Source organism: Engraulis encrasicolus, chromosome 21, assembly GCF_034702125.1.
Source record: "Engraulis encrasicolus isolate BLACKSEA-1 chromosome 21, IST_EnEncr_1.0, whole genome shotgun sequence".
Taxonomy (NCBI): domain Eukaryota; kingdom Metazoa; phylum Chordata; class Actinopteri; order Clupeiformes; family Engraulidae; genus Engraulis; species Engraulis encrasicolus.
In genome coordinates, this window is record NC_085877.1 from 22,274,790 (window position 1) to 22,289,254 (window position 14,465).

General features: G+C 41.4%; 1 protein-coding gene across 18 annotated transcripts in view; it reads left to right on the top strand.

Moving 5' to 3' along the window:
• Positions 1 to 14,465, top strand: part of LOC134436989 (ankyrin-2-like) — a 302,705-nt gene that overhangs the window by 213,701 nt on the left and 74,539 nt on the right. For 13 of the 18 annotated variants that reach the window (XM_063186396.1, XM_063186395.1, XM_063186404.1 and 10 more), the window contains exons 4-7: positions 7,376 to 7,474; positions 8,466 to 8,564; positions 9,274 to 9,459; positions 11,091 to 11,114. In XM_063186396.1, the coding sequence (XP_063042466.1) occupies positions 7,376 to 7,474; positions 8,466 to 8,564; positions 9,274 to 9,459; positions 11,091 to 11,114 (408 nt within the window). The remainder of the gene's footprint in view (positions 1 to 7,375; positions 7,475 to 8,465; positions 8,565 to 9,273; positions 9,460 to 11,090; positions 11,115 to 14,465) is intronic. The other 5 variants (XM_063186393.1, XM_063186399.1, XM_063186407.1 and 2 more) reach the window with 1 other exon arrangement.

Below are 14,465 nucleotides of genomic sequence, written 5' to 3' on the forward strand. Positions count from 1 at the left end.
TACAACATTGTGTCCTGTTCAAGAAGTAATTTAACATGTCTGTGTGTGTTTTTATGAATGACAAGATTTCGTTTCACCATGTGCTAGTTTTGAACCAGTGTTTGCTAATGGGCTAGCTCATATGGCATTCATGTTAGCTAACTGTCAAGCGAATTCCTGCAGGAATGTTACGGACCGGCTGTTTGTTTATCTCATTTAAAAACCGTCAATGCATCTGTGGTACAGTATATGGCCCTCTTATTTAACCAGCGCAGTATTTATGATTTCAATTTGTGGCATGTGGCATGTAATGGTTACAAGCTGACCGCATTAGTCCAGTGCCACACTGCCAGTCCACCTGGAGTAGCCATGTCATTTACTGGTAATGGTAACATTAAGGACTCAAAGTTCCTGTTATCATAGTCTGTGTTTTTTTGTTACTGTTCAGCTGTTAGTAGGCTGAATAGTAGCGTGAGGCTGTGTAGGCTATTGCACACGTTTGTCTTTTGTTTTTGTTGATGCATTCACTTCTAACTTGTGCATATCAAATGAGCTAGCAATTAAAAGTAATCTTCATGCAATGTTATGTTGGTATGCTATGTGGCTCCTAGCAAAAAGCTTTTTCTCATGGATGCTAAACTTATTTCAAAATATCCTTTCTGAAAATGTTTCAGATAAGAGCACCACATCTCCCATGTTCTTCAAGCACTGTGGTTTCTCCTTAGACCAGGACAATCTTCCCTGAGTGACACCAGGAGCTTCCCCCTGGGAGACCCCAAAAGCGAGTTGTGCCTCAAAGTCACGCCTTGTAAGATATCATCACAAAGGTGCGCTTTAGCTAATTTAGCAGTTGAATTTCATATTCAAATGTGAATGTTGTGCTTTTTCAAGAAATATGTTTTAAAAGGGACTTTTCAACAAAAAAACACCTAGAAAATCAACATTAGAGGTGCACTGGCCACCCATTCACAAATTTTACCTTTTTAAACAAATAGTCACCACTACTATTACATTGCAAGTGTTCATTATAAGGTGGGAAATTTGCATTTTACATGCATGAAAAGGGGGGTGCTCTCCATGGTTCGCCATTTTGAATAGTTTATTAATATTCAAGAAATATTAAATTTGGCAATAGGCAGAAAGGTTTCAATGAGCAGCGTAGTTGCAATGCCTACTCTGGCCACAATCTTACACAGTGCACCTTTATCAGATCATAGCTTACTGCTTAAAGCCATGTGTCCTGATTTTATCTTAACCCAAAACGTCACATAATTGAGCATCCACACCTCGTACGCTGTTATGGTCCTTTAGTGGAACTATATGTACATAATATTCTCAAGGCATGATTGTCACAATTGGGCATTGCTTGGCTAAGTATTATTCTTGTTGCTTGCCATTATAGGTTCTTGAAAGTAGAGAGCAGTGTCTATGTTAAAATCATGGTAACTGGCATCAATTAATTGAATCATTACTGTCCTTTGACAGCTGACCTTGTTGGGGGAAGGCTCTGGGTGACGCTGAGGACACATTGTTGACGGATCATGGTGAGTCTTGTGTTATTGCCAAAGAAGTCATAAATTCTAACTCTATAAATGTGTTTGTGTATAATTTATTGCACTGCTTCATAAAATGAAGGGAACACCTAAACAATGAAATGCAACTGTCAGTCAATCATACTTCTGTGATCCCAACCTGTCCAGTTAAGCAAAATGCATTTTGAATCCATTTTGCTTACTGTTCCTTTCTGGCTGAGTATTTCGTTGGAACAGTATAGTTGCTGGGGAAAATCTTTAATATTGGAGTAGAAAGAAAATTAATAAGTGAAACGATTTTTGCTATAAAGAAGTGTTTGAACTCTAACTCTAACCAAACTGATGTTTTTTCCTGCTTTTTTGACATAGACCTCTGACATCATCAGGCACCCCAAAGATGCTGCTCTTCGAGGACTTCCAGTATTTCTCTGTGAGGACCCCAAGGACCTTTTGAAAGAGTGCCTTGTAAGTAGTCATTAGCATCAGACAGGAACTTTTTCCAACAAATCATATAATGGCATACAGTGCCTTTATGTTTCATACTATGTACATTATACTCATGCACACTCAGACTGAAAGTGTGCTGACATGCACGTAGTACAGAGTAATAGAATACAATAGAGAATAGAATTGGAGATTTAGTCTAAGATGAGGTAATGAATAGAGGAGGGGTGGATGTCTTTGTTGATTCACCTGTGGCACCTCCCTAAGGGCAACAATTCAAACTTCAGTGATGAGGTAACTGCCATTGATCGGGTGGGGGGTAAATGAATAGAAATTCAAAGTGAAACATGCAGTGGCAGGGGGTTGAGTGGCAAAGACTGAATAAGTGAGCGAGTTTGTGTATGTGGTGGTGGTACTGGCATTTCTCCTGGCATCCCCTCCATGCCCTGGACACTGCCGGGGGACATAGCAAATCTTCTTGCCACACATTGATGTGCCACCTTTGACAACCACTATCTGAGCAACTTCAGTGGATTATACTCTGCCTCATTTAAACCTACATTGCAGAAGAAGGGGGGTGAGGTGAGGGTGGAATGGTCTGTGGATGCCACCTGCTGAAAAAAAACAATTTCTGGGGCATACTTTGGTTATTACCTCCAATTGCTACTCATTGGTTGAAATTTACAAACTGTAGACAAAATGAATTCACAGTGATTGCTTCCTTGCTGGTAGGTTGTCAGGGAGTTACATTGCTTTCGGTTTGATGTTCCCTTTATTTGTATAATAGTGTCATGTAATGGGACCCAGCCCTATGAGTTTCATCATGAGTAGGTGGTACAGGAGGGGGCACAGCAGATTTACAAAGTCAATGTGAGAGTAAAAATATTTTTTTTGTGGTTTTGTTGTCTGCAGGAGGCCGATGCAGATGGTGTGGCTCTCCAGTGTGTGGCTGTGGGCATTCTATATGTTCGTGAAGACTGTGGTCCAGGTACATCTACGCGAGTGCAAAACATTGCCGTCATCCTCGAGGAGAGAGTTATTTTGCAAGATATCCCAGATACCCCAACTGCTCTGGCATACCTTTTTGGCTTCCTTTATGCCCTGAATATCTCCTACCCAAAGGCTCTGAAGTATACCTTCGATACTTTGCAAAATGTCTTCATGGAGATTTGTCTCAAATGTACACGGCGTGTACAATCTCTGAAAAACAAACTGGCGCTGTAAGACTGACGGCGAGGCTGTAATGTCAAGTTCCCATGACTGCCTATGTTCTCACAATGTTGGAGTATGGCTATATTTCTGAGGGAAAAAATGTGGATGACATTTGAACTTAGCTTATACTGTAAGACTGAAGACGAGGCTGTATTTTGAAATCTGTGGTGGTTACATCAAGTTCCTTTGATGGCCTATGCTCCCACGGTGTTGGAGTATGACTACCTTGTATTTCTGAGGGGAAAATGTGGAAGACATTTTAACAAACTTGCACTTGAAGAGTGAATACAAGGTTGTATTTTGAGATGCATACTGGTTACGTCAAGTTCCCCTTGATGACCCATCTTCTCACAGTGTGGAGTATCGCTGAGTTTTACCTCCTTACTTGGGCTATACTAGCCTGGTTCTCACCTATGGTGCGGGTGTGTACACAAACCACCATCTGGTAGCGTTGCCATTAACATACTCTTTTGGAGTCAAAAAAAGGTGCATTTATTGCAACTCACCACCAACATATTTGAACTCGCCACCAACAAATTCCTCCAAAAATGTTTTCGGTTAATCTCTAGAGTCAATGCGAGCAGCCGTTGATCTGTAAGCAACAAGTGCTCCGTTTATTCTCTACTCGAGAAGAGTGTGTTAAGGGCAGCGCTATGAGACGGATGTGTGTGTAGCTCCACTCCACCAGGGTGCTCCGGAGCTACACTCGCGCACCGTCGGTGAGAGGCAGGCTAGGGGTATACTGGCCTTCAAAGGCAAAGTGCAGTAATTGAGTTCAAACTGAGAAGGGTGTTCATTACACCACCTTTTTATGTTGCAAAAAAGACTAGCGGTCCAAATGTGTCCCGTTTGCAGAGATTTTGCCATGTCAAATTTGAAGTAACTACAACATCCAGTCTTAGGCCTTTTTCTCAGTTTGAATGTTAATGTAATTACTGCACTTTCCCTTTGTATGGCGGTATAGCAATTTCCCATCATTATCTTTTCTTTTACATTATGTTTTACTTACCAGACATGTTAAACCTTATGTTACTTAGGTGCAGGGCCATGTTCTGAATTGGCAAATGTGTATTTAGGCTGTTTATGGGTCAATCAGTGTCTCAAACTTGTAGCTTGTGTTTCAGAACTAGTAGAGAGCAAGTAGATATGAATGGCATGACACCCCAATTACAACTGCACTTGTTATTGCAGCTTGGTCTGTGAAACCAAATTTAAGTTCTGAAGGGCCAAATTTTGTTTAAAGACACTAAACCCCATTTAGCCTTCTATTTCCTGCTTAAAAAGACAGAAAATGGTTATGCTCTTAAATTGTATGAATACTTTTGATTCCGTTCAAAAGTACTTGTTGAAATAAAAACAAAATCAAAGTGTGAAGTTTTTGTTCATTATTGAAATGTTGTGAATGTCTATTCAGCAAAAGGACTAATCTGTGCTGGTATAATGAGGAATTGAAAATTGACTTAATTAAGAATTCTTAATAAACTTTACAGTGTTATCATAGTTGAGATTATCATGGGAACATCGTTGGCAGAACGTGCCGACTGTTCAGTAAAAAGACAAATTTGTGTTGGTAGAATGAGGAAATGAAAATTTACTGAATTAAGAATTCTCAATAAATATGACGGTGTATTCATAATTGAGATTATCATGGAAACATTGTTGGCTAAACGTAAAATTCTAAATGCAGAAGGTTGCCCTGTTTTTTTAAATAGTCTCAACTATTTTTTTTTTACAGTGTAGTGGGTAAGCAGATGGGCTTTAGATCAGAGGGTTGCAGGTTTGAATCCCACCCCTCCACTCCATGGCTGAGGTGCCCTTGAGTAAGGCACCTAACCCGACATTTTTCCAGGGACTGATACCAATAACCTGTACTTAAAATAGCTGTAAGTTGCTTTGGATAAAAGTGTCAGTTAAGTGTAATGGATTGTAATAAAACCATTTCTATATTTCTAAGCGCACACATTAGTACATGTGGATCAGCTGTTCCAGTTTTCCAGATTTGTTCAGGCAAGGGTCTGGGTTTACGCATTAAGTCTAAATCCTACAGTAGTACCATATCTGGTAAAGTGTTCACAAAATTATATTGGTATACACTTAATTGCTCATTCAAACATCTGTTATGGTGGTACGTGATTAGCTTTGTAATGAAATAACTAGCTAGCATCCCAAATTGAATATTGCATCACATCACAGCTAATAGATTCTGTTAGCAGTGTTCTGTAATTACCTAAACCGTAACCGACACAATGCTGTGATCAAGCATTAATTAATAGGATAGCTGGTAGCAGCCTTGAGTAGGCGATTACCATCCATTATGTCCTGGTGAGCTTTTGTTCTCAGGTCACCATCATTATGATACTGAATGATATTTAGGATTAGAAAGAGGTCTCTGACTCCTTGACAAAGACCCTAGAAGCGTGAAAGTGCATGTGCTTCTTTGTAAGTTTCAGTTTGTGGGTTTGTGGCTGTGTGCTTGTGTGTGTGTTTCTGTCTAAGTATTTGTGTGTGGGTGCGTTCCTGCCTGTGTCTGTGAAAGGGGGGTGATAAGCATTACTTTGGAGGGCTTTGCTTCAAAACTAGCCCGCAGTGACTCAGCAAAAACAGAATCCTGCACAGCAGCCAATGCTAGCATCGTCCTGTCAGGTACCTCTAGGTACTGTGAAGTATTGTAGGTGTGTGTGTGTGTGTGTGGTGTGTGTGTGTGTGTGTGCGTGCGTGCCTGTGTGTGTGTGTGTGTGTGTGTGTGTGTGTGTGTGCGTGTGCGTGTGCGTGTGCGTGTGCGTGTGCGTGTGTGTGTGTGTGTGTGTGTGTGTGTGCAGTAAAATGCTAACTCTTAAAGAGTTTATATTAACTATTTCAGATAACATTTTGTCCCACTCAAAAAAGTAATTTTCCTCTTTTGTCATATATATTTTCAGAGGTACAGTAATTCTACTCAATGTTGTGTAAGCATTAAGAGTTGCAGAGTTGAAATTACACTGCACACCTGCAGAATGTTACACTGATTTTTGAATCCACTGTTTACTCTGAAATATTGACACCGGATTTTTATAAGCGTGGGTGTGCATGTGTGCATGCATGCCTGTGTGCATGTGTGTGTGTGTGTGTGTGCGTGCGTGCGTGCGTGCATGTCTGTGTGTGTGCGTGTGTGTGTGTGTGTGTGTGTGTGTGTGTGTGTGTGTGTGTGTGTGTGTGTGTGTGTGTGTGTGTGTGTGTGTGTGTGTGTGTGTGTGTGTGAAGGGTTTGGCTTTGAAGTTGTCTGTGGTTATCCTAGTGGCTGAGTGGACAGGTGTGGTTGGACACTGTCACCTCTACTGACCTTTGCCTGGTTCTTTATGGAACATGAAAGACTTGGAAGGTCCTGTGCATGAGGCCGTATGTAGAGAGCAGACATGGGTTTTGTCTTTCTTTCTTTCTTTCTTTTTTTCTTTCTTTCTTTCTTTCTTTCTTTCTTTCTTTCTTTCTTTCTTCTACAACAGTTGCCTTCACTCCCACCCATCTCCTGATACAATAATATTATATTGCATAAAAATAATGAAACCTAACCAGCCAAAAACCCTTCCTTTGAATCCTGAAGTAAATCTTGAATATGAAATAGGCCTACTGGGTCTGAAAATGTATTCCTGCAGCTTGCAGAATGGCTGATTCGTAACTGTTGGCACTTGACCTGTCAACTGAACACTTTTCCCCCTATAGTCATATCTCCTAGCTTACACATCTCCTTACACATTTCTTCCTATAAATAAGCTATTTCGCTCATTTATAGATTTACCCAGCAGTGCCAAGAGTTGTCAACAAGGGAAGATCAATATTGCATTCCTAACTCCAATAACACCACAATTCCGGCCTAGAATCAACACATTTTGTGTTCACCCTATGAAAGCACATTTTTCTCTGAGGGACACATCATCCACTATGATTACAATGACTTGATTGAATTCGTTTCTATGATGTCACATGCGGTCTTTATACTCCAGTCTATATAACTGCATTGTTTTTGGTGCACTTTGTCAATAGCTTTTCACAGCAGAACACACATTTTCTTTCACTTTTTTCATGAAACATCATGAAATTAAATCTCAAACAGAAATGACAATGTTGATTAATACATTTTGACATTGGATGTGTCTATGTCTTATGATATTAACTGTAGGCCTATTTGATATTTAATATCTGTATCTGTCTACCTCTGTTTGTCTGACCCACAGAAAGGAAACACAGCTCTCCACATCGCCTCCCTAGCAGGGCAGGGGGAGGTGGTGAAGATCCTGGTCAAACGGGGAGCAGACATCAACTCCCAGTCTCAGGTGAGGGCTGAGAACACTAACCTGCATTTCCCTTTTCTACTGATATAGTACACATACATGGTCAAAAAAAAAACACATCGCTGACCCCTTACTCTGTACTTGCTTGAATTTCCTCCTTGTAATTTGCTTTGTTCAAAGGCGTCTGCTAAATGTAATTAAATGTAATGTTAAAAAAAGACAAACTAATAGTTCACATATTGATACTGATTATGGCCATGTACTGTATGTAAATACAGTCTTTGTTTGTTTTTAGAAATCTTTGACATTTAATACTTTAGCTTCCTGTGTTTGTGGCCTTGCAGCCTTAATTTTGTTGTACTCTTCTATCACATGAAAGGATTTGGTTTAACCACACTGTTTACTGTGGGCACATATATGATTGCTAATAATTACAGGAAATGTTTATAATTACATTGTAATGCAGTGATAGTACTTACTGCCCACTGTTTCCCTTGTGAAGTATTAAAAGGGAGAAAGTGCTGCCGGTCTGCATAATGCAGTCTGGGTATGGAGTTTAGAAGAAGAGGAAATTAAATTCCTTGTGCGGATGGTACTGAAATATAATTGACTGCAGTAGTGCCTGACCACAAGCCATTGATTGCGTTTTCACGTGTGTGTGTGTGTGTGTGTGTGTGTGTGTGTGTGTGTGTGTGTGTGTATGTGTGTGTGTGTGTGTGTGTGTGTGTGTGTGTGTGTGTGTGTGTGTGTGTGTGTGTGTGTGTGTGTGTGTGTGTGTGTGTGTGCGTGTGTGTGTGTGTGTGTGTGTGTGTGTGTGTGCGTGTATGTGTGTACTCATGCTTGTGTGTGTGTGTGTGTGCTTGTACTTGTTTGCGTGTGTGTGTGTGTGTGTGTGTGTGTGTGTGTGTGTGTGTGTGTGTGTGGTGTGTGTGTGTGTGTGTGTGTGTGTGTGTGTGTGTGTGTGTGCATGTGTGTGTGTGTGTGTGTGTGTGTGTGTGTGTGTGTGTGTGTGTGTGTGTTTCCCTCTCTGCAGAATGGCTTCACTCCACTGTACATGGCGTCCCAGGAGAACCATTTGGAGGTGGTCCGATACCTGCTGGAGAACGGAGGGAACCAGAGCACAGCCACAGAGGTCAGCGCTGTGTGTGTGTGTGTGTGTGTGTGTGTGTGTGTGTGTGTGTGTGTGTGTGTGTGTGTGTGTGTGTGTGTGTGTGTGTGTGTGTGTGTGTGTGTGTGTGTGTGTGTGTGCGTGTGCGTGTGCGTGTGTGCGTGCATGCCTATGTGTACAGCTTATTCTTTCATCTCTTAATGTACTCTATGTGTACTGGAGAGGTTTCGGATGTCTAGGTGTCTCTGCTCAGCATCTTTGCTGATGCTGTGTTTTCAGGTCCACTCACCTGCAGTTATTACATGGCTCATTTACCTTAATCATCACCCGACACACACACACACACATGCATGTACACGCACACGCACGCACGCACACACACACACACGCACACACACACACACACACACACACACACACACACACACACACACACACGGAAATGGAAATTAGTACCTGTCAGATTAAATGACACCGGTTGACGCCTCTAATGGGCTATTATTTTCGATTTAGTGGCTGGTGAATTTTACTCTTTTTGGTAAAGGTTCCAATTTTGTTAATCGAAATCCAATTTGATTTCTCCAATGTCTTCGCCCTATCCTGCTAATGATCTGCCAAGTGATGTGGTTTAAAAATCTGGGCCCTACGTTCTAAATTCATTAGAGAATTCTAAATTCATAATTCCTCCAGCATCTCTCTAGTGATCCTTCAACCATTGTTTCCCGCCCCACAGGATGGCTTCACTCCCCTGGCCATCGCACTGCAGCAGGGCCACAACCAGGTGGTGTCCCTCCTGCTGGAGCACGACACCAAGGGCAAGGTACGCCTGCCCGCCCTCCACATCGCCGCACGCAAGGACGACACCAAGTCCGCCGCCCTGCTCCTCCAGAACGACCACAACGCCGACGTCCAATCCAAGGTAACGAGGGGCGGACGTGGGAGGGAGGGGATAGAGGGGAATTGGGTACAGTTGATTGGCTGAAGAAGAGGATGATTGAAAGGGAGATGATTGACAGGTACTAATAAAAAGAGATCGAGGCAGAGATCGAATTCTGTTTTAGGTTTTGTGCTATGTGTCAGGTGGAATGACCAGTGAGAGGTGTCTGTCCAGGATTCAGAAAGTTAAAAGAAAACAACACTGTCATGTTTTCTTTCAAGCACACCATAACTCACTAATTAACTAATCGGAGTGCATTCATCTTCAAGCTCTTTGACAACATTTCAAAGATGGCTGGATCATGTTTGTGGCAACGTTTTTTTCCCTTTTTTCTTTTTGAATCTTGGACTGATAACTCTGCTGCTGCTGCTGCATAGTATAGCAAAGAACATGTAGAATTTCAAGAAAGTGATAGATTATTTGGGAGAGACAGGGAACACCTGCTTGAAACCTTTAGCATGAACTGCTGAAGGAAAATTCACCCTTTTGTAAAATGAATGTGTACACTTGTACGGCTCCCCCTTTCCCCTGCATGTGTTTGTGAGTGCATTGTATGAGTCACACCCTTTGGAACGTGCAGCCCCTTTAAAAAAGCGTAATAAGGACCATTGAGATCAATGATGTTCTGCTCTTTTGTCTTGTGACTGTCACTTCTGTAACGGTAAACAACACCCAATTGTGACCTTGCTGTATCTCCCGTAACTTTATTGTCTCTCATCGTATGTCCTTGCCGTATCTTGCTGTATCTCATCATCCCTGTTGTCATGTCATGTCTTGTCATCCCTCTGTTTATCTTTGTGCATCTGTTGTTCTTTCTCCTTTTTTCCTCTCTTTTCTCTCTGTCTTTTCCTCCCTAGTCTGAATGTGCCTGTATCCTGTGTGCCCATCCGGACGCAATCCGGGTCTCTCCTTTTCTTCTTCTTCTTCTTCTATTACTTCTGCTTCTACCTCTTTTCCTTTGTTTCCTATACCTGCCCGTACCCCCTCCCCTATACATAAGCTAGCGCCCCCTTGCGGCAATGTAATGCATAACGGTTGTGCTCCTTCAGGGTTGCAAGAGTGACTCTGAGGCGGTACAGAGGCATTTAAATCCCTGCATGCATCCTGGATTCTAGAATAGAGAAATGGAATGGGTGGGGTTGTCAAGGATGACTGTTGCCAAGGTGATGCCACTATGCAGGGATGGAGGAGAATGTCGAGCTTGTTTTCTGTAATGAATGCTGTTCTGTGTAGAAAACAAGACTATTTGTTATAGAAAGAGTGCGATGTACCATTGTAATGGATGTCTTACATAAATGAATGAAGCAATTTTGTTTATCCTCACAAAGCTGTCCCCCTTTGGTTATACCACCCAGTAAAATTGCATGCAATTTAGTGTGTGTGTGTGTGTGTGTGTGTGTGTGTGTGTGTGTGTGTGTGTGTGTGTGTGTGTGTGTGTGTGTGTGTGTGTGTGTGTGTGTGTGTGTGTGTGTGTGTGTGTGTGTGTGTGTGTGTGTGTGTGTGTGTGTGTGTACACGTATGCAACGGAAGGCACCTGCACCAGTGTTAGACCATAACACACTTCTCTTTCCCTCCTTCCTCATTCCTCCCCTCCCCTCCCCCACCCTCCACAGATGATGGTCAATAGGACTACTGAGGTATAGACTTCTTTTCTCCGGTTCTCCGGTTTGTTTGTTCGTTCGTTCATTCGTTCATCTGAACATCAGTGAATCCTTTCGTTCTGTCGTTTGGTTCTCTGTTCTCTCTATCTCTTTCTTTACCGCCCCTTCTTCTATCTCTGTCTCTCTCTCTCTACCCATAATTCCCTCTGGCCATTGGCGTGTCATCCTCCGCATTAGCAAGCATTGCATGGACAAGCTAATGACTTTGTGCTGTACTGTAGTGTCCTGTCAGTTTCGACAGAAATGTGATCTTCTGTTCAAGCTTTTTGGTTTGAGAAGGCTTTCTTTGCTCGTGAGATCATGCATGATAGTTACTGTAAGACCCAGGACCCCATATCATATCACCCAAGTGCCTTTAAATTGTCTGTTTGTCTTTTACCTGTGGTGTTGCTGTCTCTACTGTGTTGGCGTTTTTTATTTGAGTTCTCCTCCTATTGTTTTAACTGCCTTTCGGAGACTTCGAAAAAAAGCTATGCGATGTGGACTTGCTAGGCAAATTAGCCCCAAAATGAATCCAGGAACGTTTGCGAGAGGAAATCCGAAATTACAGAGATAGGCCTACAACCTCTTAAGCAATTGGCTCAGGGGCATTCATTTGAACGGCTTAATTGGTTTATGTTCACTTCCATGACCTTCGATCATTTCAGAGACCAGTGCGATGCTAATGCTAACCATAACTATTTTCCATTGCGATGCTGTGTTACATCACACTCAGTTGGCACACACTGCCGTGACATACAGTACAGTGAGTTGGTCACAGCAGGACACCCTCTGCAGTACTGTGGACTTACAGTAGATCCCTTGCAAGGGCACACCATCATTGGCAGTAGGCACAGGGAAATTAAAGTTATTCAACATCAATAACACCCAGCAAGAACTTGACACTCACGCCACGCAGAGATTAAGAATTGTACTATGTACTGGGATAAATCATGGTGGTTTACAGCAGGATGAAATTCATTGTTTTAATCTACATGCCTTTATGTAATATTTAGCCCTGCTGTTGGCTGTGATTTTCTCAGTTGATGATGAATATTTAAAGTCTTGCCAGTAGTGAAATTCATTACATAATTAAGACAGGAAATGCACTTTTGGGCAGCTGGTAGAACGAAATTAACTGGCAACATTTACTATAAAAGTTTGTTTATTTGATCTTTCTTTGTTTTATTTTATTTATTTTTATTTTAATGTGTCTGTTTTTTTTATTTATTGCATTTTCCACACTGTATGTTCGGCCCCTCTCAATGCATGTGCCTGCTTTGTGTATGCTGTATGTGCATGCAACACATCACTATCCACACTGCTGCTCAACCTGTGCTATTAGATCATCAATAATCTCATCACACTGACAGCACTGTTAAAGGCAGCAGATATCATATCATCCCTATACCTAGAATATGTTTATACTGTACATGAATCACAAAACACATTATTTGACGTGGCCTACATAAGGGTGTCATTTAGCAGTCATAGTAATGACAAGATGCGTCAGGAACCTTAATGAAACATTATCGATGTATGACTGTTGTCATAATGCGTTATTCAGTTTATGGAATGTAATGACACCAAAACAATGTCAATTTGACATTATGAAATCTGAATGACACTTTATGACAACAGTCATCAACATGAATAATGTGTCATTAATCTTAATGACACGTCATGTTATTCTTATGACGATTACATGACACCCTTGCGTAGACTGTGTCAAATAAATTGTTACCCATAACTGCTTTAAAAATGCCATTGACTAAGGCTGTGATCAGCTTTGGGGTGATATGCGCCAAAATAATATACTGTATAGTATGTGCATGTTGATAATCTATTATGAAATATATCATGGCTCTGTTATAGCAAATTATGACCCTGTAATAAGCATGTTTGAGCAGAAATTATGTGATAATGAAATTATGTTTGTTTTCATATATGCTGCTTTATTTGTATGATTAGTTGTTAGAGAATGTCTGCTCTAGCATGGCAACCCTTGAATGGTTCCTTCTCTGCTTATACACCATCAGCTTTACTGTGTAAATGTGTAATTTTATTTGTAAGTCATCACGTAGCCGATACTCTCTCTTCACACTTTTTGTAAATAATGTTTTCACATTAAATCGGACCCCTGCCTTTCAGAACGGAAAGGTAAGACACGAACTACAAACAACTCTGTAAAAATCACTCCTTCCTTCTACTCTTGACTAGACAATATATAAGTGATATGACATCCGGTGGCATTGTGCATCTGTCTGGGTGATGTTCTGGTACCTGGTTTCAGGTCGTTCTTTCGTGTGTGTAGTTTTTTTTCTCCGATTTTCCCCCGATTTTATTTTATATTCCATTACCAAAATGTTGTCAATGTTCATGTATGGATAACTAACCCTATCCTATTATATGCCCTCTTTTTAAACGTTGACAATGGTTCCATTTCCTGTGTTTTTATATACATTTTTTTTGTTTCAATATGAGTTATACTTTTTTTTAATTCATGTCATAGATGCAGAGTGAATGAATTGTGTCCGTACGTTGCATGACAGTGAATGTGTTTCCTTTTGAGTGTGCGTGTGCGTGAGGTAGCGTGTGAGCGTGCTATACACGTAAGTCTACGGCTTCAAAGAAAAAAAGAAAGAAAGGAAATGTGTCTCTTTCATGTCTCTTCCCTCTTGCAGAGTTTGGGAGTCATCTTTCCGAGAATTCTTGTTCGGGATTCTGTCATGTTTTTTTTTCTCTCTTCTTTCCTCCTTGCATTTTGTTTTTATTATTTTGTTTCTCGCGATATCTCTCTTCCAACATGTTATGCTGCTTTACCATGGTTGCTGCATGCCGGGGTTAGCAAAGGTCCCATTTGCACAGCAGATGGGCGGAGTTACTCAGAGGTGCCCTCAAAATTCTGGTCTAGGATCAGTGTAGTGTGGCATTATACATACATTACAATGCAGCTGTTTTCAGATTGGCCACCCAAACCGCAGCCGTTTCTGGAAAGGTGTGTTGCTAACGAGGTTAGCAAATCAGTTGCAAAACAGTGTCCCATAGGGAACCACATTATTGAGAAATGCACCCCTGGTGTCTTAGCCTGTTCCCTTGCCTGAAAAGCTGGGAAACAGGATGGGGTACAAGTCCATAAACAACCTGTGTCCATACAATTATCAGCCATGTTTTCTTTTTTAAAAATCTGCTGACTGTTGCGGGGCACATTTTCATTTCTACTAGTCTGAGAAATGAGTTTTCATGATCTGTAACTAGTGCCAACCCAGTCCCAGGTTGGTCTGAAAACTGCTTAGTTGAGCAGTAAGCATTTGGCCAGACGAAAATGAATGACCCTACATCAGCATT